At 37.3% G+C, this 27,098-nt stretch overlaps 1 protein-coding gene across 2 annotated transcripts in view; it reads left to right on the top strand.

Moving 5' to 3' along the window:
• FAM241A (family with sequence similarity 241 member A) overlaps positions 1-27,098 on the top strand; it is a 273,201-nt gene that overhangs the window by 189,520 nt on the left and 56,583 nt on the right. Inside the window, exon 4 of one of the 2 annotated variants that reach the window (XM_068681981.1) lies at positions 12,960-14,240. The exons of the other annotated variant lie outside the window; for it this stretch is intronic. Coding sequence (XP_068538082.1) covers positions 12,960-13,052 — 93 coding nt within the window. The 3' untranslated portion in view covers positions 13,053-14,240. Of the gene's footprint in view, positions 1-12,959; positions 14,241-27,098 lie in introns of those variants that run through there. 2 annotated transcript variants of the gene reach the window in all.

Below are 27,098 nucleotides of genomic sequence, written 5' to 3' on the forward strand. Positions count from 1 at the left end.
TGTGATTTTACTCATCTTGTATGTGTTGTTTTTACTAACTGTTTGGGAGAGGAATTACTAACTTTGTTAGATTTATTTTGTTCATAATTAGTGATTAACCACATCTTGAAGTATTACAGAGCTTTTTGAGCATTGTTTGTTTGATGATTATTACTTAGAGGAGGTATGCTGCCAGCTGAGCTGAAACATTCTGGCATACTGCTTAAGTATTGCTATTTCTGTATTGCATCCATATACAGCTTCTCTCACAATAAGGTCAATGGCAATGCCAAGCAGAAGGAGTGAGAGATTGCATCCTGATTAACTCCTAATTTAACATTCCAGGATCGTTTTGTTCCAATAGAACAGGGTGAATAATTCATTGTGAACAATTGACCACTATTTGCCTGTTTTTCTAAATGGTTCGTGAGCAGATCTTTTTTTTTTTTTTTTTTTTTTCAAACAAAACAATTTCTTTAATCGCAGTAGCTCCACACCTCTTCTCCATATTTCTTTTTCTCTAAATCAGAGATCCCCAGCTTAACTGTATTCCTCCCCCCTCAGAAATAATTTTATTTACTCCGTTCCCTTTCTAGATGCATGTGCAAGGTACTCTTTGCCCTTCTAATTCACGGGCAGTAGTAACCAAATGAAAATAGTTCTTGAGGGGGCTCTAAATGGTGTATCATGCTGTGCCAAATGCAGTGCCAGGTCCAACAAGGACAACGGTCCAAGTTGCCCATTGCCAAGACAGATATTCCTATCCATGGAAGATCTTAAAATGACCCAGGAGTACCTGTCACAGACATGTTCATCAACATTACCTTGCTTTTCAGTGATGTGATTCTCTAACCTAGTTTTGAGTCATTTGCATACTTTGTTCCCCTCCATACTGTTATAATGAACCCAGGTTACAGTGATGTATCTGTGTGTCTGCCACACAGTTATTGGCACCTATTTTATGCTGCATTGAGAAAGCCCTGCTATAGATAATCTACAAGTTCATTTAGTGTGTTAGACACTAGCACATAAAAAATATAAGATTGAGACACTCTTTCTGGCTTAAATGATCAAAATTTTAGGTCAAAACCTAGAAATTTGGGAGAATCCTGTCACTACTAGAAGTTCTTTTTTTCTAGATCAATTAAGTAAATGAATTTTATCATATGTAAGCTGCAGTAGAAATTTAGCTCTTCTAGTTTTCATCCCTGTCCATTTGAAACCATTTCTACCTTCAAAAATTTCCTTGTATTGAATAAATTCCTATGAATGTTTATACTGTATGGCTTCATATCAGGAAAAGAGAAAATATATTAGCAGAAAAATAGTAGTTTGAGAGGAAAAGAACTTGAACAATTAAAAATCATGGGGGTGAGAAATGAGGTTTTCTCTAGTAGAGAATGCTTTTCCCACTCAGTCCCGAGCATATATTTCATTTCTGTCTTCAGCAAAATTCAGTGTTATGTTGCTCTTTCTTGATCTAGGAGACCTAGATGTAATTTACTCTTGACATTATTCAAGCAGTTTCTATTGTTTGAGTGGATCGCTACAGAAGCACAACCTGTTTTCTCTGAATGTTGTATCTCTGAGATACTCCTCTCTTGCCAATCAGCCCAGGGACTGAGTAATTCTGAGTGGAAGCATGTGGTCATTTCTTTGATTGACATCAAAGTGTAATCCTTGATATTTAGAAAAACTAAACAAATAATACGTATTTCTCTACATCTGTCAAATGTTTTGGGTGAGGCTACATTGTTTGAGAACACAGGAGAAAAAGATTATGTAAATAATGGTGTAACAGAGAGATGATTTTGAACCTAGAAAATAGGGACTTACAGGCCTCATGGCAAGTTTGGCACTACTTTGCCAAAAAACCCTACCAATGGAAGTTCCTACTATGCTGTGTGGAGATGTAATAGTTTAGGTTCTTGCCCCAGACTTCCTAAATCACATCCTCTGGAAGTGGCCATCTTGAAACAAAAAGGACAATCAGGAATTGAGTGAAGGAGACAGTCAATTTGTGATGAAGGAGGCAAAGACAAAGTTTGGGCCTTACTGTGGTCCACTCTTTATGGTGGACATTCATTACACACATGTGGCATTAGGACCATGAATTCATGTATGCAAATGCTTTTAGGACAAGGGGGAATGGTCATAATCTAAATCTATCCTCTTTTAGTTTAGACATTAAGAAAAAATTCTTCACTGTAAGGGTAGTGAGGCACTGGAACAGGTTGCCCAGAGAAGCTGTGGTTGCCTCATCCCTGAAGGTGTTCAAGGCCATGTTGGATGGGGCTTTGGCCAACCTGATCTAGTGGTTGGTGTCCCTGCCTATGGCAGGGGGGTTGGAACTAGATGATCTTTAAGGTGCCTTCCAACCTAAACCATTCTACATCATGTACGTTTCATGTGACAGAATATTTAGCAGATTTGTTTGATCGCAAGCTTTTGCTTTGAACTTGTAGATCAAATAAGAAATGATTGTAAATTTTTCCTCTCTCATTCAAAAACCTGTAAAGTTTGTGAATCCTGCCTGATTCCACCTAAGTTCAGCTCCGGTGTTGCATCATCTGGGGAACTGAAGCAAAACTCTAACTCAGAGCACCCACCAGCATTACAAGCATTCAAATCTGGATTCAGCCCTTGTGACAAGCCCTCTCTAAACAAAACCTTCCAGTAAAGCCATTTTGCTTACTTTTCAGAGTGGTTCACGCTCTTCTAGTACCAGCCACCTGAACCTAAGAATTAACCAAAAAACCCTAGCATACTTTTGTTTTTCAGAGCTTCAATTAGCCCATTGAGAACAATAACTGATGTTTCAGAACGACACATGAACAAAGCACTACTATCACGTAGCATCCTTGTGGCTTTCTTGTGTTTTATAGTCCTTGAAGTATGTCATAAAGATGAGTAATTCATGCTACCTCCTTAACAGTGGAGACAGCAGAAATGGGTTAAGTGATTTGATCAAGTTTGTCCAGAGTGCCAGGGACAGGCACTGTCTTGCTGAACTTGCTGTTCCATGCCAGTACCCATGAGCATGCTGCCTAGCTTGACATACATCAAGTTTGTTCACATTTTCTGACATGCAGATAGTCAGAAGCAGCATTCAGGTATAAACAGTGAAACAACTGTAATTTATGTTCAGAGAAAACCTTCCTTTTTATTTCACAATTTTCTACAAAATAGGCTGATGTTTAAAATGTCATTGAGTTTCTCTGGAAATGTGGAAAACATGGACATAGCCTTATTTTCTGTCTTCTGTCCCTAAAATATATTGTTTCCACAACCTCTATTAGGCCATTTCTGAGGTAATACATATAATTCGGTGACAAATCCACTTCAGCCTTCATAATGCCCTTTGTTTTTACTTCAAAACATTCTCTGACTCTCACGGATTTGTACTATTTAACACCCAGATAAAGGTAAGCTGTCTTTTTTAATAACGATGGATTACATTTTCTCGTTACATGCTCTGATTCAATTGGATTTTTCAGTGTGAGCAAATCTATTCCAGAGAAAACAGTAATGCCAGTGTGAGAATAATTGTAGTTATTAGAAAGGTAAACAAGAGGAAACAAAAACTAGCATAAACGGAAATTAGCTGATTAAATTACTACTACAAAGGCCCACTTTTTCTTCCCTTTAGCAGAAGTATCCTACATTTTCTTTTTCTTTGCAAGTATATTATTAGAAACAAAAGAGACAAATTTCTTGTTGAGATCTTTTGTAATAGACTGGGGCACTGCCAAAATTCTCCCCAAAGGTGACTGCCAGTGTGGAGGAGAGCTAAAGCTCTCCTACATGCCTTTCAGAATAATGTACCCCAAGTGAGATAAAGTTGTGATGGGATAGCCTAAAGTCCCCTCTGAAGCTGGCAAGCCAAGCATCTTTAAGAGGATACTGAAGTGGGTGTATTTCTACATGTAGAAAAACTGCAAAAGCTCCAGTGACTTTCTGGCCCTCCCAGAGCTTCATAACATAATGTTTGATGAGTGGTCTGTTGTCCACCTGGCTACACCTAGCTTTGAACTCCTTACAGTGCAGGGCAGCATTGCATCAAAATGTCAAATATGCATTAACATGCACATAACTATGCATGTGAGAACATCACTCCCCATTTAGGAAAGTTTTTGACCATGTAGCTAAGTCCTGCTGAAGAAAACAGGAGTTAAGTGTAGCCTAAGTTTGAGAGTTGCTTAAATGCTTTGTCTGAACAGGGGTCTTAGACATTTGTTGTTTCTTCATATGGCCAAGAAAGGCCAGCCCGGTAAAATGTGTACTTCAAATGGCTTCTGCACTGAAATACATCCAAGAAGATTTACACACATATATATTTTGAGATGTTCCTTTGGGCAGAATACCACGCAGCCTGCACACCTGTCCTGGTGAACAGATGATCTCCAGGGGAAAAGAGGTAGTAAAGATCTGGGTATTTGTTTAGCCACCCTGTCTCAGCCATATGGAATGATATAACCCTGTTTTTGTAGGATTACTTTGCTAAAATAATATGAATATCACATTTTTTTTTCTCCTCCAAAACGTATTACAATATAATGTTGCCCTGAGAGAGAAAAGGGGAAGATGTGCAGCTCCTCCTGTTTCATTTCCTGCTTTCACGGATTGTTGTGTTACTAAAATATTTTTATTACAGAAGAACTTGAAGCAATATACAATGTTTGTCAGAGGATTATTTATAGTCCCTTTAAGCTGAATTTCTGTAATGAAATCCATTTACAGACATTCCACAGTGCCCTATGGTTACTTGCTTATGCAAATGAAATGTGACCCTTGAAATAAGCCTCTTGCCCTTGCTGTCACCCTCCTTGGCTTCAAAGGTCTACAGACAATCACTTCTTAAGTGAATGGGATTTTTTTTATTTGGTTTTGAGTGGGGGGAAAAAGAAAACGGGGAAAAAAAAAAAAAAAAACTTTCCATTACATGGTATTCTTGCAGAGAGCGATAGTGACTGACTGGTTGTACACGTATGCATGTATGTGAGATAACATTCATTTGTTGTAGATGCTAACATAGAAATCCTTTGCTCGTGAATATTCTTCTTAAATTATACTCTTTTAAAAGGGAGTTTTTGCATAAAGATTTCAGAAACATCCAAGTGATTTAAGTGGTTTGGTTTAAGTTCATTTCTTCTTCAGTTATGCTTTGGATTACTAGTTCAGATATCTGGTTTCTGGGCTCACAGATGTGCAGTTTCAACCAGGCATACCTGCAGAGCTGGTTCTGCATTGGCCCATGAAAGAAAAGGGTGTAAAATTCTGTCTGATGAAAATGGTCTTTTTGTATGGCTGTGCTTCCAGTCATGTACACTTGTACCAATGAATGAGTAAAGGAATATAGAAGATAGAGAAAAGAGATGATGACCCAAGTATTTCAAAGAGGTACAGAGGACAACTTTTAACAAAAATGAGTTACTCTATATTGTGCATGGTTATAGTAACCTGTCAGAAAACCAAGAAAATTAACTATGCCACAATAATAAGGGCTACATTTCTCTTTATCCCCTATGTGACATCTGCTCTCCAATGTCTTAGAAGTATCAGGATCATGGGTATTTTGTTCATCTGTTTACAAAGGCAGAGCTTAGGTACAATAATTTTTGTTCCATTTAGGAATCACTATAATGTGAGCTGTGAGACTATGGCTGAGTGCAGTCAGTAAAAACAAAGTTACAGTTGATTGCATGTCCCAAGTCACTTCTTTACTGGTGTTTCAGGTGGTTCTGCAATCACTGACGTTATGTTAAAATTGAGCGTGCAACATCATGGCACTGACAGCACTAGTTTTATGAGACTTGTTGAAAACATTCCTAATAGTTCATCACCTCTTAAATTAAGCAAAAGGGTCGTGAAAATAATAAAACATTCAGAGAGTTATGTATGGCTAGAAAGATGAAGGTAGATGTACCTTGAGGTGGTTAGCTATGAAAACTTCAACAAAAGCCAGTGGCAAAACCACTTCTTTCTCATTTTGATGTATGACATCTGTAAATAAAAGAAGCTGACTTCAAATGAAACAGAACATCCATAATGACGTTATCTTAGCTGTAGTACCTGCCAGGAGCACAGTGGACTTCCTTATCTTCTAGTTTCTTTCACAATGCCATTGTAAGTGGAGGTTGTCTACCTGGAGTTACAGTTCACTTACAGCAATTATGAATTTCTCATTTACTTCAACGTTATCGGAATACTGATGCTGAATCTTATTATTTATGGCTGGTTTTTATTACAAAATATTTGTATCTTAGGGGCATTTTGGAGATAAGTAGATAGCCATGACTCCGCTTTATCCTAGGGCCTTTTGGAAAAAGTGGTGCTCCCAAAAGAAATGAGGCAATTGCTGAGTTTCTCTGAATAAAGGACTGTAACCCTGCATATATTTTATGACTTGTGCAAGAACATTTGGGAGAAGTTCCATGACTCTGTATGCTGGGTGCTTTTTGTCTCCTCCTGGGCTCCCTCTGGTCAGCATGAGAAATCCAACGCCATTCCTCTGGGAGGGCAAACCCTGTGGTACAGAGAAAATAGTGGGTGGCTACCTAAACAGCATGGATCAGTTTTCCAGTCCCACAACTGCACTTTTGGAAAGAGCTTTTAGCAAAGAGATAAAATGTGCAGCTCTGTTGAGGTAGCATTGCCTGCTTGGAGTTTCTTATTATAAGGCCGGTTTTCATGTGTTCTTATGTTCCAAAGCCTTTGAGTGGAAGTGTCAGCCCCAACCAGAGTACTACTGAGTTTTTTGTTGGTTTGAGTTTTGTTCTTGTTTTTTGGTTGGTTGGGTGTTTTTTTTGGATAAGGTGGGTGCCAATCCAATAGCTGTGGTTCTGGGACACCAAGGGCTGTGCCTACAGGATGTGCATCAGATGGAGTAAGGCTCAGGCAGGAGAATTTATCACCACAGTCATCCTGTGTTCTCAGTTACTCTCACTTTTGCGACATTGTGACCAAAAAAAACTGAATCACAGGGACAAAAATTACATGGTTTGTGGTGAGGTGTGGGCAAAATTGAAACCAAGGAATGGAGATTTTAACCATAAACTGATGAAACCAAACCAAGACCTGGTTGGGAAGGGTTGAGAAGCTGGAACAAGAGAGTTTGAGAAGGGGCCCAGAAACTGGTGGGAAGATAGGGAACCAGCAGCTGTGGAGGAAAAGATGAACATGAACTCAGGACAGGGAGAGGTGAAGGAGACTATGAGCGATTGAGACAAAAAAAAAAAAAAAAAAAAAAAAAAAAAAAAAAACAAAAAAAAAAACAAAGACAAGGAACTACTGGAAATGAAAAGAAATAAAGGTGGCTTTGAATTAACCTTTGGTTCGTTATTTATAGGTACAAAAAGTAACATGCAGGAACTGAAGCATAGACTGGTGAGAAGAGTAAGGAATGTTAGCCTAAGTAATATGGAGAATTGCTTCTTTGGATAAATGAACTTTATTTTTGCATCTTCTTCAGGCAATGTAATAGGAAAGTCATTTTAAAAGCATTTTTACTCCTTTTTTTCATTCACTTTCTTCAAATCCAACAGAAGATCTTGATATCTGATTTGTGAAAATAGTGAACATGGGCAAGTGCATCTGAAGTCCAAGCCAGGAAGGACTATAAAAGAGGGAAAAGAGCTGAAGTATGCTTTAAAATTAAGAGTCAGTGCCTCTCAGTCTGGATAGCTGGATAAGCATATGAATGAATATTGTTATCCCCATAAAGTGGGGAAACCCTTCGTCTCCCCTTGCAATGACAAGTCAATGTTTTTGACATAGCTGCATGTTGTATGGGTAGTACTATGAGAAAATCAATCATTCAGAATACACAGCAGATCAAGAACAACATTCATTTAAAAAAAAAATGCCTAGAGCTCTTCAGTGAACAGAGACACTAAGACTTTGCTGCAAAGCGTGTATCATCTGTCCTACAGCCCCTGGAACACAGGGTAAGTTAATACTCTGTGCCATGTTGTGTGGCTAAAGGAGGGCTAAAGTTGTACAAATTTGCCACAGCCATGGAAGCTTTTGTGTTAACACAGTGCCTCAACTTCCTTGGCATATAAAACTTGTGCAAATACTTCCTGGTGAGTTAGTTGGCACAGTAGTCCTGCAGAGTCAGAATGCACGAAGACATCCTGAGGAGCTCAACCATCTTCTCCCTGTGACTTCAACAGGGGTTAGATTTAGTGGTTATCTGTGTCAATGTATGCTTGCTTGCAATGAAGTGTAACAAAATGATCCTCCAGAGTACAGGTACTTCCATTTAAGCAATAGTACAAATGATAAGAGTGTTCACTCTCCTGGATGTTCATCAGTTGTAAGTGAAGGGTGGAGATGTAAGCTCTTAATTCAGACTCATATCCTGGTGTTCCCACTTGAGTCAGCTAGGTGCAATAAAAATCAGAATACGAATGCTGTGCATACTTCAGCTGGCAGCCACCTGCTTTACTACAGAAGAACTGGCTAATGCCTTTGCCTGATGAAAGTCCTCCACTACTTTCCCACAGTTGTGTGCCACAGAAGCCAGGAAGTCTTCCCACAATCCTCTGAAAAAGATTGTAGAGATCCTCCATATAATGCTGAATCTGGAGGCTACACTGCAAAACCTGTAGTTGCCCATAGGGTTGCTTCGAGCCCAGAGGGAGGCAGCACATACACACAGCTTTGTACAGCCATCTCCAAGCTGGTGAAACTACTGCCCAAAGTCTAGATATAATCACCAGAGCTAACCTTGTAATGACAGTTAAGCATACCTCTTAAACCACGTCTTTTTGGCATATTTTTTGCCATCGTCAAATATAACTCCTGTCCCAGAATGACGTGGCAGAAAGATCTGAAATTCCTTTGTAGAAAAAGTTACTTTTTTAATACATGTAGGTGTGTTTAGAAGAGGAGAAGGAAAGCAAAAGTAGAATTTGGATTGACAGAGCTCTGAGAGGCACTCCAAATCATTTTTCTTCTTGTTTTCAGCACTCATATGTTTTAGCCATTGACCAGAGATATAGTGTAAAACCAGCTGTGCTTATTTCAGTCCTGAAAATTCTGGTTACATCTAAATTCTTTGTACTGAAACCTACTCACCTTTCAAATATGTTATTCTTTTCTTTTTTCTTCAAAAGTAAATTTAAAGGTCTAGCAAAATACTGCTTGTATGGATCAGTGAGTTTTGTCACCTGCCTATGGACTACTGGGCATTTGTTACAAAGGATCTAATGGAACCATTTATTCAAGCAGACTGTTTGCCACTACTTGTCAGGATGCAGCTGCAACGTGAAAAGTATTGTTTTGTCTATAAAAAATAGTGAATATGCCATGTAGTCTTAAAAGCCTAGTGTGTTTGCATGGGAACTCCACTGAAGTCCTTACATTGCTCCTTATGACTTCATGAGGGAGTAATGTATTTTCAGGAGGTCTATTCCCAGAGCTTGCCAGGGTCTGACATTTTAATCATGAAAAGCAATTCATCTTATTTTCAATATTAACTTAAGGATGACTTAATCAAATTTCCAAAATGTTTCCAAAATGCACCTAATGGTGCTTAATGACACGACTGGAGAAAAAAAAAAGTGTATATATATATATGATGAAATGTAACTAAACCATGAAAAACATTGTCATGTTAGTTCAATGACAGCAGAATAATTCTAATTTGGAGATTTAAGATTGACCTTTCAGAGAGGCAAGGTTTTCCAGTGAAAGTACAGCTCAGATGCTTAGTATCTCACATTTAAAATGTTTTATCCGCATTCCAAGTTACATTTTACCTTAGAGACTGTCATATGAATTAGCTGCAACCATCAGGAACTAAGCACCTTTATTCCTATGCTATAGTTGCGAGGCAAATAAACTTATTTTTCAAGTTCTTGCTCCACTATTTTCTTGAAGTCACATTTTTTTTAATAATTTTTTCCAGTGTTCTTTATGTGATACTTTCCAAATTCTCCTGAGTGGAAAATATGGCTAGGATATTAAATGTTATATGCATAATCTATACATCATTGTACTAACATATCCCGTAAGTGCTTTTGATTAGGGAAAAAAAATTACCTGGCTTCCACATACTGCCTTATGAAAAGCTAATGAAATGATATATGCGATAGATTCTACATAGTGATCTGTGCAGTGTGCTGACTGCAGTAGTATGGCATTAGGACCTATTAGTATTATATAGAACTGTGTTATTAGGTATCTCTTCCACAGAGTAAAGCTGAGAACTAGTCAAAAAAAAAAAAAAATTGTTTACTGATAAGATTAAAAGAAAAGTGGGTATTTGGGGTATTTTTACATGTACACCAAGAAACTAAGTATCACTTACATTTTTGGCTCCCAGCATGAAGATATGTTATGCTATATAGGCTATACAAGGATCTTGCCCCAGATCTGGGACAAGACTCTTCCTGACTGCAAAACATGAAGGGTGCCTGGTTAGTAAGAGAACTGCATCAGTTTATGATTGTCAGCACCTGATGTTCTTGTGGACCTTGCAGACTTCATGTTGCTCAGTTCATTTCAGCAGTTATACCTCCCAAAGGGTTCTGTTCTAGGTATGAAAAAGACCGTGCTGGTAGGAGGGTTTTTTGAGCAGATAATACTCTGATTTTGTCATTTGTGGTGTTTGATTATGTACTCTATTTAAAAGGATATCATTTGCCTACTGGGCAATTTCAAACTTAGTTGCACACTTCCTGGGTACCTCTGCTGTTGTAAAACATTTAATTCACAGTTACTTTTGTTGTATTTGAAGTTGCCCGTGATATGAAGTTATGCTATTTATTATTTGATATCAGTGAAAGAGATAGCAAAGGAAAGATGAGAGAAAATAACATCAGGACAAAATATGCTATAGGACCATAAAAGTTAATCACATCTCTAAGTGAAAATAAAGGATTCTTCAAATGAGCTACTTCCCTGTAATGCTCAAATTCATGTTGCTCAACCTGACATGTCTTTGATATGACAAGCCACGTAAAAGAGGCAGTGCCAAGCACCTTGATGTTGGGCTCAACTCTGTGAGAGGACATGCTGACTTCCTCTTTGAAAAACCTACTGCATTGCCTCAGTTTCCCCTGGGACTCCCTTCCAAATGATAGTGTCACAGTCACACCCTCGCACACCTACTTTATCACCCACCCTGGCATGTAAACAGCTCTTCACTATTTTCTCATCATCACCAGAGGATCACAAAAGCTGCTCTGAACTTGTTCTCTCCTCTGCTGGAGAAAGCACGTCATCTTCTTCCTCTGTAGTACCTAGCTGATCAAAGAAACCCTTGGCACTTCCTGGCATTACAAAGTCCACTATCAGTGGCTGCCTGGCACATGCTATTACACAGATATTTAGTTCTGAGCTGTATAGCTCAGGCCATCTTAAAAGTGAAGAATATTAATAACAAAAGGTGTAGTGGAAAAAGGAGTTTACAGAATTCAGGTAGCTCTGTGATAAGTGGAATACCTGTGCTTTAGATGTCTTTGTATTTTCCAAAGACTTACCAGTAGTAATCAAAGACTTAGAAAGAGTTCCTTGAGTAAGATTGTATAAAAATATGGGTATTTAAATGTAATCTTCAGATTTCTGGATAGATATATGTAAAAATATGTTAAGCATTGGTCTTTTAGATATTCCTTTCTAAAGGACTATTGACAGTTATTTTTAGTCACTTATCAGCGTCATATTTGTCTGTGACTTTATGATAATAAAATATCAGTAAGAGGCTAGTCAGCCCTGTGTAGCTGGTAATCAAGAAGGAAAGCTTATCTATCGTAATTGTCCTATTTGATATTCAATCGCTCCCTGTGCATTTTTGGTCAGTGTAATATTTATGCAGTTTCTAGCTTCATAGATGCTTTGCAGGAAGCTGTAGACTTTAATGTTTCAAAATAAAAAATGAGTCGAGCAAAATGGGCAGGTGGTTGTCTGACATGATGAAGATATTGAGACTGCTCAGAATTGCAGATGGAATAATTATGTGAAATTATATTAATTGTAATTTCTCAGCTAATTAGTCATTAATTGTTCCTTGCTAAAATAGAGAGGATCTATACTTGTGGTTTACAGTACATCACAAACAAATAACACTAAAGACACTGTAAGAATAGCTTTCTCAAATTGTACCAAAGCACAACAAATATGTGTACTTTGGCAACTTTCAAGGGTTAAAATATCATAGCAGATTATATATACATTTATACCAAAGGCCAGAGGGGTACAAGTCCCATTTCATAATCACTATGGCATTTTATGAAACCTCTGCCTCCTTATGGGTCTGTGACCTCCCTCAGTCAGGGAGGCCAAAATGAAAGAAGGTCAAAATAGATGTCAGCCCAAGCAATTATGAAAGTGAGTACTTGGACATGACCCTGAGATTAGAAATGGTGACCTGTCGCAGTAACAGGGGAAAACCTGCCATGCTGCCTTTTTGTCAAATACAAACTACCATGGCAGTCCTAAAACGTCCTGTCATTTATTTGCATTTTAATCTCTTTCACCTCTAATATTGGGCTTTCCTTCTCATCTCCTCTCTTCTGCCATAAGCAGATGGCTCAGATGGCAGAAAATAGGCATAGAGTTTAGAATATCTACATCTGCAAAGACAGATCTTGGGAAAATGGATCAAAAACGTATTTGTCTGGATATAAGGAGCAAAAATAACGTAGAATAAAATTGTGGACGGATTCTGGATACTGTAGGCAATATTCTAGTGTTCCTTTAGGGTTAATGAGAGCTTCATTTCAGTTAAAAAAAAAAAAAAAAAAGTTCAATAGCTATGTAAATAGGAATGGAAGAACATCTCAACAGAACAGATTTAGAAGTGAAATTTTCCCTGATTTTATTTGATTGTTTTTATTTTATTTTATATATATATAAGGTTTAATCATAGTAACAGAGCAAAAATTCTTACTATTTTTCTTTATTTACCGAAGATGTATTTTTTCAGGTTTTGGTTTTTAACATGTCTGATCTTTGGAATTAATTCTTTTCAGATTGAAGCATTGCCTCTGCAGTACATCTTTCATCTCACAGTTGACCATCTGTGGAAAGGATACAGTAGGAGAGCTATAGTTCATTTTGGCTGATAAAGCATGATGGCTATGATAGCAGAACTCATGGATGGGGCATTGCGCTGGGCCATGATTCAAAGACCTAGCAGGGACATTGCCAGTTCTTAGTAAAGAACAGGATTTCCACATGCCATTCTTACTTTCATTGCCATAGAAAGGTTCATACGCTCAAAGGTCATCAACCTGGCCCCCAAAATTCTGATAGGAAAAAAAGCATTGATTTCATATTATAGAGTTGTCCTTTTGCCAGAAAAAAAAAAAAAAAAAAAAAGAAAATCTAATTTATTTGTTATACAGCAAATTAAAATATGTAGGTGTTGCTTCTCTTCCCACACAACCATTATTATAACCTTTTTAAGATGTTTTGTGGTTGCTGGACCACAAAAGTTTCTTCTTTGCCTCAAGGCTATTTTTTGTGGCAATCTTTCATTCCTCTCTCAAGAGTAAAAAAACTCTCTTTTGTCATCTATACATGCTTTCCGTGAACAGTCAATATTCACTATTCAGAATGGCAGACATTTCATTGTTACTTTTTTTTTAATGTTCCAGAAGTCATGATAATAATGCCCACATTGTATTGCTGAGTCTGATTTCCTAACAACTACCTTATCGTCAAAGCTATGACTGAGTAAGATTAGGTCTGCCCCCGTCCTTTGCTTTGACAAGTTTGTGGTTATTCTGAAAGGTGTGGCTTGATTACAAAAATGCTATTTGCTAAAAAACAAATGTCTGCAGATCAGATATCTGGGAGTGGTATTCCTGCTAAATTTAAACTTTGCCCTCCCACATCTGAACCACAGATGTATGTGACTACCTGTGGTCAGCATCATTTTTTTTTGTCTCACTCTTGGAGAGCTACCTACTGTAACAGAAATCAAGCCTGAAAACATGTGATAGATCTAAGGAAAGATTGGAGTAAAGCCTTAAGGGAAAAGTTATACTGGTTTAAAAATTACTTTATTGTTGACATTCTTCCATTTTACTGTATGATCCTCTAACGTACATTGTGGTGAAACCTAGAATGACTTTTGAAGGTAAATGGGCTTTTAGCTGTGACGCTTGGCAGGGAGTCAGGCTCTGTTACTATCTATATATCTGCTGCTTGTGAGGCTTCATGTATGAAAGCACGCTACTAGATGAATAATAGGACAAATCTTGCTACTGTCAGTAAAGGGAAGAAAGGCCGTTACTTAAAAATATAAAAATAAATAAGTATAAATCCTTAATTCTGTCCTCAATCTTTTCTTTAGTCACTGCCTTTTCCCAGAGTCTTAAAACTTTGTACAATGTCATCCAATTGATGACAATATTAAAGATGATGTATAGACAGCTCCCTGCATCTGTATCAAAATAGCTGCTCAGTTGTGCACACGCTTCACAACCACGGAGTTACCTCATGTTTGTAGCTGCTGCACTCTTGGCTGCATCTGCCTTCCTTCCGCTTGTCACTGAAATGTTGGCTAGGAAACAAACGTCTGTCTGATCCCGGTTTGACACAGGCTGTTCTCACAGTTGCTATCATGTCAAATCACAGAAATAAGTATTTACATCAGTACAGTGCAAACAACATTTGAACCTCCATTTGACAGCATGGATATTATGCAAGGAATGTAGTTGAGATTCGGAGCATATGTGTTACAGGCTTTGCTCTTTCCAGGATGAAGATGTAAGGCTTGGGAATATGTAGAGACTATCTCAAAACAAGCAAACAATGGAAATGATAATCTTATATACATGAGGTCTTAAATGCTATATACAGTGGATCACAACCACCAACTTTTTACAAGCACCATACCTTTTTAGTTTTAGTCTTTATGAAACCATGCAAACTCCTGTGAAGTAAAGAGTAATTACAGTGCAGAGAAAAATGGCCATATACTTCTCATATGCAAGACATGTCATGATAACTCAATAGAATCTTGTATTTGCCAATGCAGATAAGTTACAATTTTAAAGAGCAGTACCAGCACAATAACAATATGTTGTAAGGCAGTTCACCAAAGCAGCTTAGCTAAAACATTATAATTAGGTTTTGATAGCTGGTGTTCAAGACCAAATCCACAGTGAAGAACACCTTCATTCCTGTATTATTGTTTTTTTTAAGTTCATTGTCATCTGCACAACAAAAAGGATGACAACTTGTGTGTTCTTCTAAAGATGTGATTACTGGAGTTTTCTGGTATGACACTAGCACAGAGCAAGTACCAACCTCTCAGTGTGAAAGTGAATATAAATTTCTGCATCTTTCTTTGTTGCTTTCTATTCATGCCATGCAAATCCATGCTCATGCCCCTGTGGGCATGAGCAACAAACCTTTGTTGGTTTGGAGTTTTTGTTGTTGTTTGTTGTTGTTTTTTTTTAAAGAAGGTAGCTCTCCCTGCATCTGAGCACAAACACAAAAGGGTATTAGAGATACCACAGGAGCTAGATGCTGGACATATTTTCTTTGAGCAGACATGTATCTGGGGGCAGGTAGAAGCTGGGATGAGTTATCTGAAGTAAAATGCGTTGTCTTTTGTGAGAGAATTTTTTTCTGAAAGGTAAAAGAAAAACAGAGTTGTGTCTATGGCCCTATCTGGACTGCACCTTGCAGCTGATGTCACTCTATTTGAATTTAGCTGATTTTCTCTATTATAGCCTTCCTCCTCCTGACCTGTAACGATGCATGGATATATATTTTAATACATTGAAAACTGAAACAACTCTACCTAAATGTGATTAGAACAAGTTTTGGATGGACACATGAAAACGGCTGCAGAAGTTGGTGAAGAGCATGCAAGGAGGGATAGCCTTTTTGGGGTGTACACGGCATTTACACTGAAACATCTGCCCTCAGAAGCTTTTACATGGCAAAAGTATTCCTAAGTCTTCCAGGAATAGAAAATAGGAAGGATGGCTAATTGCTTGGGTATTGCCCTGTGACTCAGGTTTCCTGTAGCCAGTTCTCAGCTCTACCACAGGCAACACCACAAAAAGGGATTGACGAAATGGATGCAGGAATCTCACAATTTTAAGGAAAACCTTTGGTCAAGAGAAATCTAACCTTTCTTCCACAGAAATCACCCAGCTTTTCAGCCTTTCATGACTAATTGCTGACATTGCTTGCTTTTTTTTTTTCTGTGAAAACTCTTACCTTATAAAGGCTCTTCAAAAATATTTAAGTTATCTTAAAGTTTTTTGCTGGCATCAAAGCACTTGCTGAAATCTTTTATACATGCATTTATTTAATCCAACTGTTCATAACATGACAACAGGAACTATTATAATGCATATGAGAATGTGACCTGTAACTTTTCTGCCAGACAAGAAATTAATTGTACAAATTTTTAAAGTTTTCAATTGTAAATAGATGTATAATGCCTAACATATTATTTCTTCTACACGTTTAAGCTTTGAAAGACAAGACTTTTCCCATCAGTGTACACTGGAAAAAAAAAAAAAAAAAAAAAACATTAATCATGATGAGGTTTCAGCATTTGTTGTGGGAGAGATATTGTCCATCTGACTGAGTGAATTGTTGAGAGTACTTGTCTAATGTGAATTCTGATTAAAGAAATCTCATTAAGCGAAGTATTTTCTGAAGAATTAGCAACAAACAGTTGCTAATCTGTCTGGCTTGCTTTCTTTCCTATCTAGAATATCAATACTTGTTTATGAAATAAGTTAAGTAAAAGCTATAAATTGAAAACTGATCATGGTAACGTAAAAAATACTTCTTTTTTTTTCTTCACATTACTGATAGATAAATACTGCATAACCTGTTTTCCAGCAAGTAAAAAGATCCACAGAGTTGTAACAACAGTTATTCTTTCTACATATAGTGCAAGGAAGGAGGCAAGCCTGGAACTACATTTTTCTTCGGATGAAACCCAACAATAGCAATGATAGTTGCCTTATGCTTAGTGAATCTGAGCAATAAATTAAAATCAGCATAATTGGTTGTGTAATTCAACCCCTATTTTGTCTTAGGTCTTTCCTAATAATACAACTGAATCATCTGAGATGTTGGGTCTTGTTTTTGAATTATTTTTCCAAATATTTTTCCAAAGATGTTTTTGTTACAACTTCTATGCATGAATTGCAATGTAAAGATCAGAAGGAGGAGCCCCACAGAGTATGGTATCAATTACAAAAAATCCGGATTAAATTTTCAGTTTATCTATTGGCTTTAGCACATTAATAGATATAGAATAGAATCCAGCACATGTAATGAACCTACTGCAGCTACCTATTGCTTGCTTAAAAAATAAAAAGAAGGATAGAGAAAAGCAGTGGCCATATATGTTGCAAGTGGCCAGTATATGTTGTAAGACTGGATACAGGTTTATCAGATATGTTGGATGAAACCACACCTTTTTATTTAGTGATTCATTCAGATAACAATAATCTTTGCCCATGGTGATGCTGTTGACCTTGACCCTGTTAGAAGACTCACCTTTGACTCATAACACACAATTCAGCCTGCAGTCAGTTACATTCAAGCAAGCCATCAGTAGCTGAGAGTTGCACAAACAGTTTATCATAATGTTTATCTGATAAATATTCACAAAGGTAGAGAAGGGAAATTACTGGCAGTCAAGATAAACAGTTGGTCAGAGATTCTGAGTACAATAGCATTTGTTTTCTCCTTATAATTACCAGAAAGTCTTACAGTTCTGTTGAACATATGGCTAAGGAAATCTTGGAGACATTTTCAGTTTCCCAGATTTCTGGTATACCTATGAGAAGTCATTTATTCCTTATTCCTTTTCCCTTTTTTCTCCCATCACCTATAACTGCCCAAGAACAATAGTTAGCCAGATCTCAAGATAAGAGTGACTGAAGCATCTTTGCTAGAATTCCACTGCACAGAAAAAAAAAAAATATGATGGGAATAAATCTAAGGACTATGTTGAAATATGAAAACTTTAATTTAAATAAATAAATAAGGAAGGAAAGGGAGGGAAGAAAAAAAAAAAGTGCCACAGTAGAGTGCTGATGTTATCTTAACAATAAATCCAAATAATCGCTAATTCACTCATTAACTTGAATGAATCAGAGCAATCTCAGTGGTGAGAAGAGAAGAGTAAAAATCCACAGGACATATTAAAACATGCAGAGAAATGATCTCATTGCCTCCACCCAAAGGTAAAGCTAAGTCTTGTAAACTTCCTTGAGAACGCTGAGCATGACAGGGAACAAGATGAAATGAAACCTTTCCTTTCAGGCATGGATCTTGCTGCTGTGTTCTGTATTTTTATTGTCTTTAAGACTGGATTCTCACAGTGTGTATTGCATGGCTTAGCTCTGTGCACAAACCTGAGACACCACAGAAAACAGGGAGACTGCTGCTCAGTGCTGCCACAGGACGCGGTACTAGTGCTGTGCTTTGAATGTTGTCTGTCTTCTTTCGGGACGCCCTAAGCAGTTGTGTTTTATCCAGCAGTCATTCCTGTCACTGTACTACAGTGTCACTATTGTTGCAATACATCTTGGGACTGACAAATTAAAAGGAAGTAGGGAACTGCTGCCAGTTCTTTTATGAAAGAAATTGGCCCAGAAAGTGGAAGGGTACAATGCAAAACCTTAAGGAAGCTTAGTTTATGTGGTGTCACATGGATCTGTATTCAGATTTTTATTTGTGAATGCTGGCAGTCCTTTGACCAAATTAACCGTCTTATATTCACTGGCTCTTCTAAAGGTCACTAACAACCACTGGGCTTTCTTGTTCCAGTGTACAAAAGACATGGCCATGCTCCAAAATAAAAGGTATTTGTATGCACGTTTCATGCTAGGTACCCAAAAGAGTAAAGTACACCCTGGGTATTGCTTCTGTGTTTGTTTTTGTTTTGAGACTTGATGAAGCTTCAGGATTTAAGTCTGGTAATTAGACAAGGTGTTGATGGTATTTCGAATTATTTACGTGGTGCTCTTTAAAAAGTTAGGTAAAAAAATTAGCCGACAGCTTGCTCATATTCAGATATGTGGGTAAGATTAATTATTTTGATGACAAAACTGGAGCTTGATTAAAATGTCTTAATTAAACTGGTGCAACTGAAAGGAAAAGGCGATGTGGGATTGTGTGTGTACCTATATGCTTGTGAGAGAATAGTACAGTTTATTACAAAGCCAAAAGTTTTTTCTACCAGTGCAACAAAAAAGTAGTAATTGTACATCAGTTAGGTAGATAATCTGGGTAGATAATCCATTTAAAAGAAGTAATGGATTGAGTACCTTCAGGCAGTGCTTACATTGCATGTTTTGTCAGAAGGAAGGTGGGAGAACCGCATGGAAAGCTAGTGTTATAATTGTAGCTGTCAGTGATGCAAACACTGTCTCTCTTCTTTGTGGGACATGTGCAAAACTTTTTTCAGGTTTCCAGGAAGGTGTGCGCTCTTGCAGATACTCCAAATCATAGGTGAGACTGTATATATGCATATATATATATGCTGAATATGCATAGAACATACGGTTATGTGTGTGTTCAGAGAGCTCTTCTGATCAAGCAGGTCCTGAGTCTTCCAGTATTTATGCACTGCTTAGTTTCAGCATGTGAATCATTCTTGCACACTGAAGGATAATGAAAGTCCACCAAAAAAGTGCATAGTTTTGCACCAGCAGCAATGCTGGGGGAGGAAACAAATCCCCCACAGGCATACTATTTTCTGGTTACATTGAACTAGCTTTGAAAATCTCCCTCAGGGGGATGAACTTGCATTTGCAGAAGGCAAGAAAAGATTGACATCTGTAGCTGCACATAACAGCTTTTCTGGCATGATTAATGGAAAGTGGTCAGCTTTCCCGATGTGATAAAATCTAATTAATGTGACCACGCATACACACCATACGCATGTACAAAACATGGGAGGGGGGGAAATAAAAAGAAAACTCTGTTGGAGACTAAACAGTATTAGAAATTATACTTAAATTGGTAAAAATACAGACCACTATCAATTAACATGCACTTATTGTTATGTATTAATAAGTTTTATTGACTTCGTTCCTTCTGGAATGAAACACTTTTAAGTACTTGTGCAAAAATTACATGTATGGTATATCCATACTTTATGAATAAATTTATTACAGTGTTTAGAAAACTAGCAGATCTGTGTACCCATGATAAAAGTATCTACAGTGCTTTTTTCTGTTAAGTTTGTGTTGCAAACAGATATTTCACTTCCTACAGAAGTTTGCAAACAGCTCCATCTTCAGGCATCATTCCCTTGCGCTGAAAAAGGCAACAACTGCATCTGCCACAAGCTTTCAAATGTATGTTAGCATTTTACCACTTATAGCAATTTTTATCACTTAAACCAATGTAATGGCCTTGTTTAACCACTTGCCACATTTGTTAAGTTGAAGGAAAATCACTGGTATTGGACCACAGCATCTAACAAATGAATTCTGGTATGGGTCAGTGGCAGAGTAAATGTATGACAAGATTACATTTCCCTATATCTAGATTAGACTGAAACTGCATTGCAACCACTAGAATGTCTTTCTGTCAGCAGACAGACCCCAAAGTGTTCAAGTCGAATCAATTTTTTTAAATGTATGTGTGGCTAAACAAAAATGAATGAAGTGGGAAAGGCAGCACCAAGAAAACCTTCGCATGTAGGAGATGAAATATCTAAAATCTTGGAGAGGGTGCATCTCCCAAAATCAGGCCTGCAGAATGGCATTTTGAGTAGCATTTAGTGTGAGAATGAAAGATGTAATTTTATATACTGACAGCACTGTAAATGAGGTGTTCCTTGGATACTGAGGAGAGTAATTCTGTTGTCCAGTGGTGATTTTCTTTCCAGTGGCAGTGCCTAAGTAAACCAGTAAAATGGATCTGGGAATAGACTTTTTTTTTTCCCTCCCATGCAGTATATTTGAAATAATTGATTTTATTTTATTTTTAATTTAAAAACACTTTGGAATACAGTTTGTTTCTATAAAGGATCTCTATTTACATAATAGGATATTTGATAGTATGGTCATTTGTAGAATCATAAACATAGTATATTGATCTGCCAAATATCAATATATTTGGCATTTTTAAATAGTCTTTTGTCTACAGAATTATTTTCTATTAATCCTGTTGATTAGATCACTGTTATTCTGAAGTACTGTATCTATGTTTGCATATTGATCAAGTGCATGTATGTGATGTGCCTATGCCTATGTACAGATATACATGAAGGGGTTTTTTGTATTTGTACTTGTCATTCTTTCTACCAGTTAGACCAAAAAAATAGGCAAAACCTTTTTAATAAATTTGCCACTAGTCCCTTTAGAACATGTAACTAGGTATCATTTTCTTACTTGGTTAAAAGTTTGGGCTTTGGTTGTTTACTTTTTTGTTGTTGTTTTTTGTTTGTTTTTGTGTGTGTGTGTGTGTTTGGGCATATTTGTGGTCTTTATTTTTTGTTTTTAAGTTAAAAATGCTAGGCCTAAACACATCGGTAAATTGGTAATAACATATTACAACAAATATATGAAGAATTCATCCAACAACTGATTTGACAAGTTGATGTAACCCTACTAAAATATACATTTTAAATTTACATTCATTGGGTATATATGACTAACTTTGACCAAATTTGAGAGCAACATAATTTTGACCAGACCTTTTTTTACTTAAAGCAAATTTTTGGTATCTGTTTCCTATCCATTTGAAAATCAGCTATCTAAGAACTTCAGAGTACTTGATGCTTTTCTGAATCAAAGTTGTAATTCCACTGGGTCTACCTAAAGTGTTTTTTGGTTTTGTTTTTTAAGCCTTTCATCTCCCTGTGCACAAAGATGTATTTACAGTGAAGAGGACAGTAGAGATAGCAAAGACATAATTACCTGTGGGTTTGTAAGTGGCAGATTTATCTTAGGCCTTTGTTCTGAGTAATATAGAGGGAATACATTTGAGCATAGATTTATTCATAGTTGTACATTTATTCAGTTGAACACTGAATAATATGCAGCTGTCAATGAAGGAGGGAAAGGGGAAGAGCAGACCTCTAAAAGTGTATCCGACTGATCCACTTGGCCTCCCACTATATGACCAGGCATGTTGGTTTTTTAAGTATTATTTTGGTACAGTGCTATAAAGAAGCTGTGTGCAAAATCATTATATGGAATCATTAATTTAACACAGAACTTCTACGTAAAAGAACAAACTGAGTGAGTTGACAATATGCCATTATTGCTAGACAAATACTTTAGAGAAATAAGTGCATATTGCTTGTTGACATTTTTAGCTATTGTGTAAAAGCCCAAATTTGCTTTAGGATCCAGTCATTTACCTCTAGATTCAGGTGGGAGCTTGACCAATCTCTTCAGTAAGTGAGAACACAAAAGATACATTCGTTGCTTCTCTAAAAACATTAATGAACGAAGAAACATTTTACGTCATTCCATAAAGGCTCTAATTTCACCATCTCTGTACATACATTGCCAATCCCACCAAATGAGTGGGACTATTGCTAATCTGAAAATAGAAACATTTGTGTAGTTTACTGAACAATTACGCTGAATTTCCCACACATACCACACCCCAAAGTGCTGTATCTACTTTTTCTGCCAAAAATCGAGGAATTTAAGTGCTTATAGGAAAGCACTACAGAAAGTAAAGGATACATGCACCCAACAATCTGTATGCAAATTTAATACATGCCTAGAGATGTTATTTTAAACCCTAGCGTAGAAAAATCCTGGCTCTGCTGAAGCCAGTAAATTTCCATTGACTTAAATGGAGTCTGGATTTCCTCCATATCATTTTCTTTCTTTATATAGAAATGTTAACCATAGTTGTTGAATTTTAAAGGATGAAAGTACTTCTGTAACTACACTGATGGGAAAACCTTTCTTTATTTCTTTCTCTACAGTAGAGCCTATAGAACCTTTACCAAAAGTAATGGCAGAATTATGTTAGCTTTTATCAAAACACATATTGGATACTTTAGTTACCTCAATAAGAAAAGAGAATACATTTCAGTCATTAAAAAGGATACTAGTAGTATGAGTTTGTGAGTGTACATCTGACTCTACCACTGAATTGTTTTTCGGGGAGTATCCCCTAACCTCTCCTTGACTCATCTGCTTTAGTTGGGTGGACAAATAAAAACCATTGTGGTAGAGCTGCTAAGCTGGTTAGTTAATTTTTTGTAGAGTGTTCCAAATATAGCATTGCCAATATGTGTTGTAATGTTATTGTCAAAAGATGGGATAGGTTTCCAGCAAACCAGCTGTCACATACCAGAGATATTTCTGCAGTGCCACACAAATCTGCGGTCTCATGATAATTTAGGAAGCTACGCTCATCAGCAGAAGCAACAATACAATTAACTGTGGCTGACAAAACTTTTCAAACATGAAATACTCAAGAGTTTTTCCTTTTACAGCAACAAAAAAAAAAAAATATCTGAGTTAGTTACCTAAATCATGTATAATTTTCCATAATTTTTATATTAATTCATCACTGAAATTATTCTTCTAATCATGTTTCTGTTGATAAAAGCTGTGGGGTTTGTGAGTAAAATAATTCTAAATCATCTGAATGTTCTTCCTTGTATGTGAATTTAAAAAATAACTATTTTCTGAGCCCTACACAAGAAAATCTAAAAAAATCACTAAAGTAGCTTTTGGCTACCTCAAGTCAGTAGCTGCTAATCCTAAATCAGACTTCTCTCGGTAACTACAGAAAGAACTTGACCCAGCTCAGTGTAAAGCTTGGATTTATTTGAAAATCTTTAATTTGAAATAATCTGACTGAAGGAATTGTTTAGATCAAAGGGGTTGGGTTGAACACAGCTCTTCTTCACATTATTGTTGCAAAGGATTCAGACTCATGTATTAGGAGGATATGTATTTGATTCTATAATTTCCCAGGTAATAGGAATAATAAATACCTGTTATGGGTACCAGAGAAGTTTACATAAATGGAACTCCTAGAATGTGCAAGCAATGTCAACTCAGTAGTGGCCTTTTTTAATCTATGTCCTAATTATTCTTTTGTAGCCTGCTGTTTCGCTTGCATACTCTCTCTTTTCTTCTCATTAAGAAACTCAGAAGTGGAAACTGCCTCGGACATTCTCTCCATAGGCTTGCATAGCTGACAGGATTCCTTTATAAATCATCTCCTTGTGTAAGCTTTCATTTGGGTTCCTTGAAAGGGGTTTTCCAGCATCTCTGGTGACGCATGTGGTGTGTTGCCAAGCAATAATGGAAATGAACCCATCAACTCACAGTTCCCTTCCCGGGATAATCTGCAGCCCCATCTGCGTGCTTGCAGCAAACTTCTGCTATTGCAACATCTGCCCAATGGTTATTATACGATCCATTTAATATATTCTAGAGGAGCCATAACCACCGCTGTGCCTAGATGGGATACCAATAAGGCCTCAGCAGACATGCCAGAGCAGCCTCTCCAGGGGATTTAATTGGAGCCAGATTCACCATAGTCAGTTAAGTACACATTCCTTTGGTACATGTGTGGCTAATCTACTTTTAATTGAGCTCCATTGTTTTCATATATTTAGTAAACAAACGTGCATAGGTACAAAAGCTGCTGCTTGTTGACAACACAAACAGTATGCAGCTTGCTGCAGCTTTGGACAGGCACCCTTGGCAGTAGATGTGGTACCGTGTATTTACTGCACAGACACATTTCTTTGTGTTTTTTGCCTTTTTTAAAAAAACATTTCCTGGATTCTTGTCCCACCAGCCTGTTCTGGGTGATTTTCACAGCTGAGAGCCAGTGTGCAAATGCAAGGTCTTGCTCTATGCAAAGGCATTTGTGTGCCAGCATTATTAGAGGGTATGAACTGGGTTTTGGTTTGTTTTGCTCTTCCTTTTTTTTTTTTCCTAAATACTATGCCTCTTTGGACTGGGCTAAAAAGGCAGGGTTCTGTCATTGTGATAACTCTTTTATCGCCTTACTAGGAACAGTGACATGTCGTTCATTTTTCACCTGCCTTTAGGAGAACAAGCATGCTGTACTTCACTTTCCCTCGTTTTATTCAATATTCACCACATGATACTTAAGGAAACCTCTCATGTCTTTGTTTGGTGTATTAAATAACAGCTTGTTGCCAAAAGAACATGACATTTCCAAAACAGGTTCAGTCATCTCCTTCCCCTTACTGGAGATGGGTTTAATTTGTTTTGTATTACCTCTGAGGTGCTCTGGGAAGAAATGGGCACACCAGGACCAGTACCTTATTCCTGTTGCTGAGAGATGCCTTTTGCCTGAATCCATCCAATCTTTCACAGAAGCAGAAGGAAACTGCCCAGGAGCCACTCTCCTTCCTACCAAACCTGACCCTGTCCCCACCGTGTCACTGAAGAGAGGACAGGGCAAATTGTCAGCTAAAGCAGCAGTCTCCTCGTTTCTTCCCTGGAGAGCGGTGTAAAAAGTTTCCACTGGCTAGATAATTTTTGCCAGTAGACATTTCTAGATGGCAACTTTTCTCCTAGCAGATGGTTTTGTCTCTGCGTGAGTCTTGTTGTGCTTAACCCCCAGAATTAACGTCCCTGGCTGTGGGCTCCAGCTGCAAGAAGAGACACAGCCCCCAGCCCATCCGCTTCGCAGTAGGGGATGCTGCATCCCTTCATCAGGATGCTGTCCTTCATCTTAGCAAAGTCTCAAAGTGACATCTAGTGGAATACCTAGTCTCTGTGGGGAAATTTAATTAAACCAGAGTCCCTTTATACCAGCACAAATATTGTGAAGGAAAACAACTCAACTCCTTTGACATTTTTACAAATAGGTTCAGTAGAAACTGCTGTGTTTACTTTAACTGACATTTGTTTTTTCAGTCAATTATCCCTCGGTCTTTTTTTCTTCCATAATTTATTACATGCAGCTCAGCCATAATAATAAATACAAAGTTGTTTCCCTTTTCTATTGTTGTCTTGCAGACTGTGCTACGAACAAATGAAATAAAAATGAGTCCCCCTAATCTCCCTTGCTTTCCCATCTCTGTGGTAGCCTCTAACTATTTATTACAGACCTTAGCAGTCTCATATGGAGCAGAGTTTAATCCCAAATGTGGCCAGAAGATTAGTCTGCACCTCTGGTATTTTTTTCTCATGCTCAGATCCTACTCCAAATTGCACTGAAGATACTGGAGTGTTTTGTTGACTTCTGTGGTCTTTGGAGCAAGACCTGTTACCACGAGACTTAAAGACAGCTTTTAACCAGATGACATCTTCCTGACTTAATTGCTCTATCTGAACTAAATGACAAACGCTCCACCTTGATGCAGTTTTCTTCGTGCCCTCACTTCTAAATTCATTCAAGAATTTCAGGAAATCTTTAGAACTCTCCAAAGAAAATCTACCCCAAATCCCATAAGGAGCCTCAGGAGGGCCTTTATAACGGTGGGTAGAATCACAGGCTGGAATTCTGTGAGTGTTTCCATTAAGTTCAATGCTTGGGTTGCTGCCAAAGCTGCAATAACAAATTATTTTATTTTTTTTATCTCTTCAATCATAAGCTTCTGGTATACAAGAGAAACATGGTTGTTGTTTTTTTTTTCCCCCTTGCTGTTTAAAAATGAAAATAATATGTTTGTAAGGGCAGAGCATATTCCTCACAACTATCAGGCATGCAGCAGCTGTGTTTTCAGTGATTGAAAAAAAAAAAAAAAAAAGCAGTGAAACAACAAAGAGTACTATGCACTTGTTTAATCCATCAGGTAATGTCATGCTGATAGTTTTCTCGGTGCACAAAAGTAGTCTGATTTTTAATTAAATCTTTCATCAAAGCAAACCAAATATTTTACAGCCAAAAATCTTCAGCTGGACAGTTTGAAAATATTTCCATTTCCCGAACAGTTGTTTTTCACAAAATCCTACCAGTTGAAAGCTATTTTTCTTCCTTTATTCTTCATAAAGAGCAAAAGGAGTGCCTCAAGAGCTACATAAAGTTTTATATTCCATCTGGGAAGCTCATCAGCTATCCCCAGAAATGAAGCTATTTAAAGTAACAGTAAATAGAGATGTGAACATTTGGAATTTGGAAAGCTGATTCCACTGGAAAAGAGTTATTTTTCAAAGTCCTTTTCAATATGGCTTTTGCCAATAATACATTGAATCTGT

Source organism: Anas acuta, chromosome 4 (assembly GCF_963932015.1).
Source record: "Anas acuta chromosome 4, bAnaAcu1.1, whole genome shotgun sequence".
NCBI lineage: Eukaryota > Metazoa > Chordata > Aves > Anseriformes > Anatidae > Anas > Anas acuta.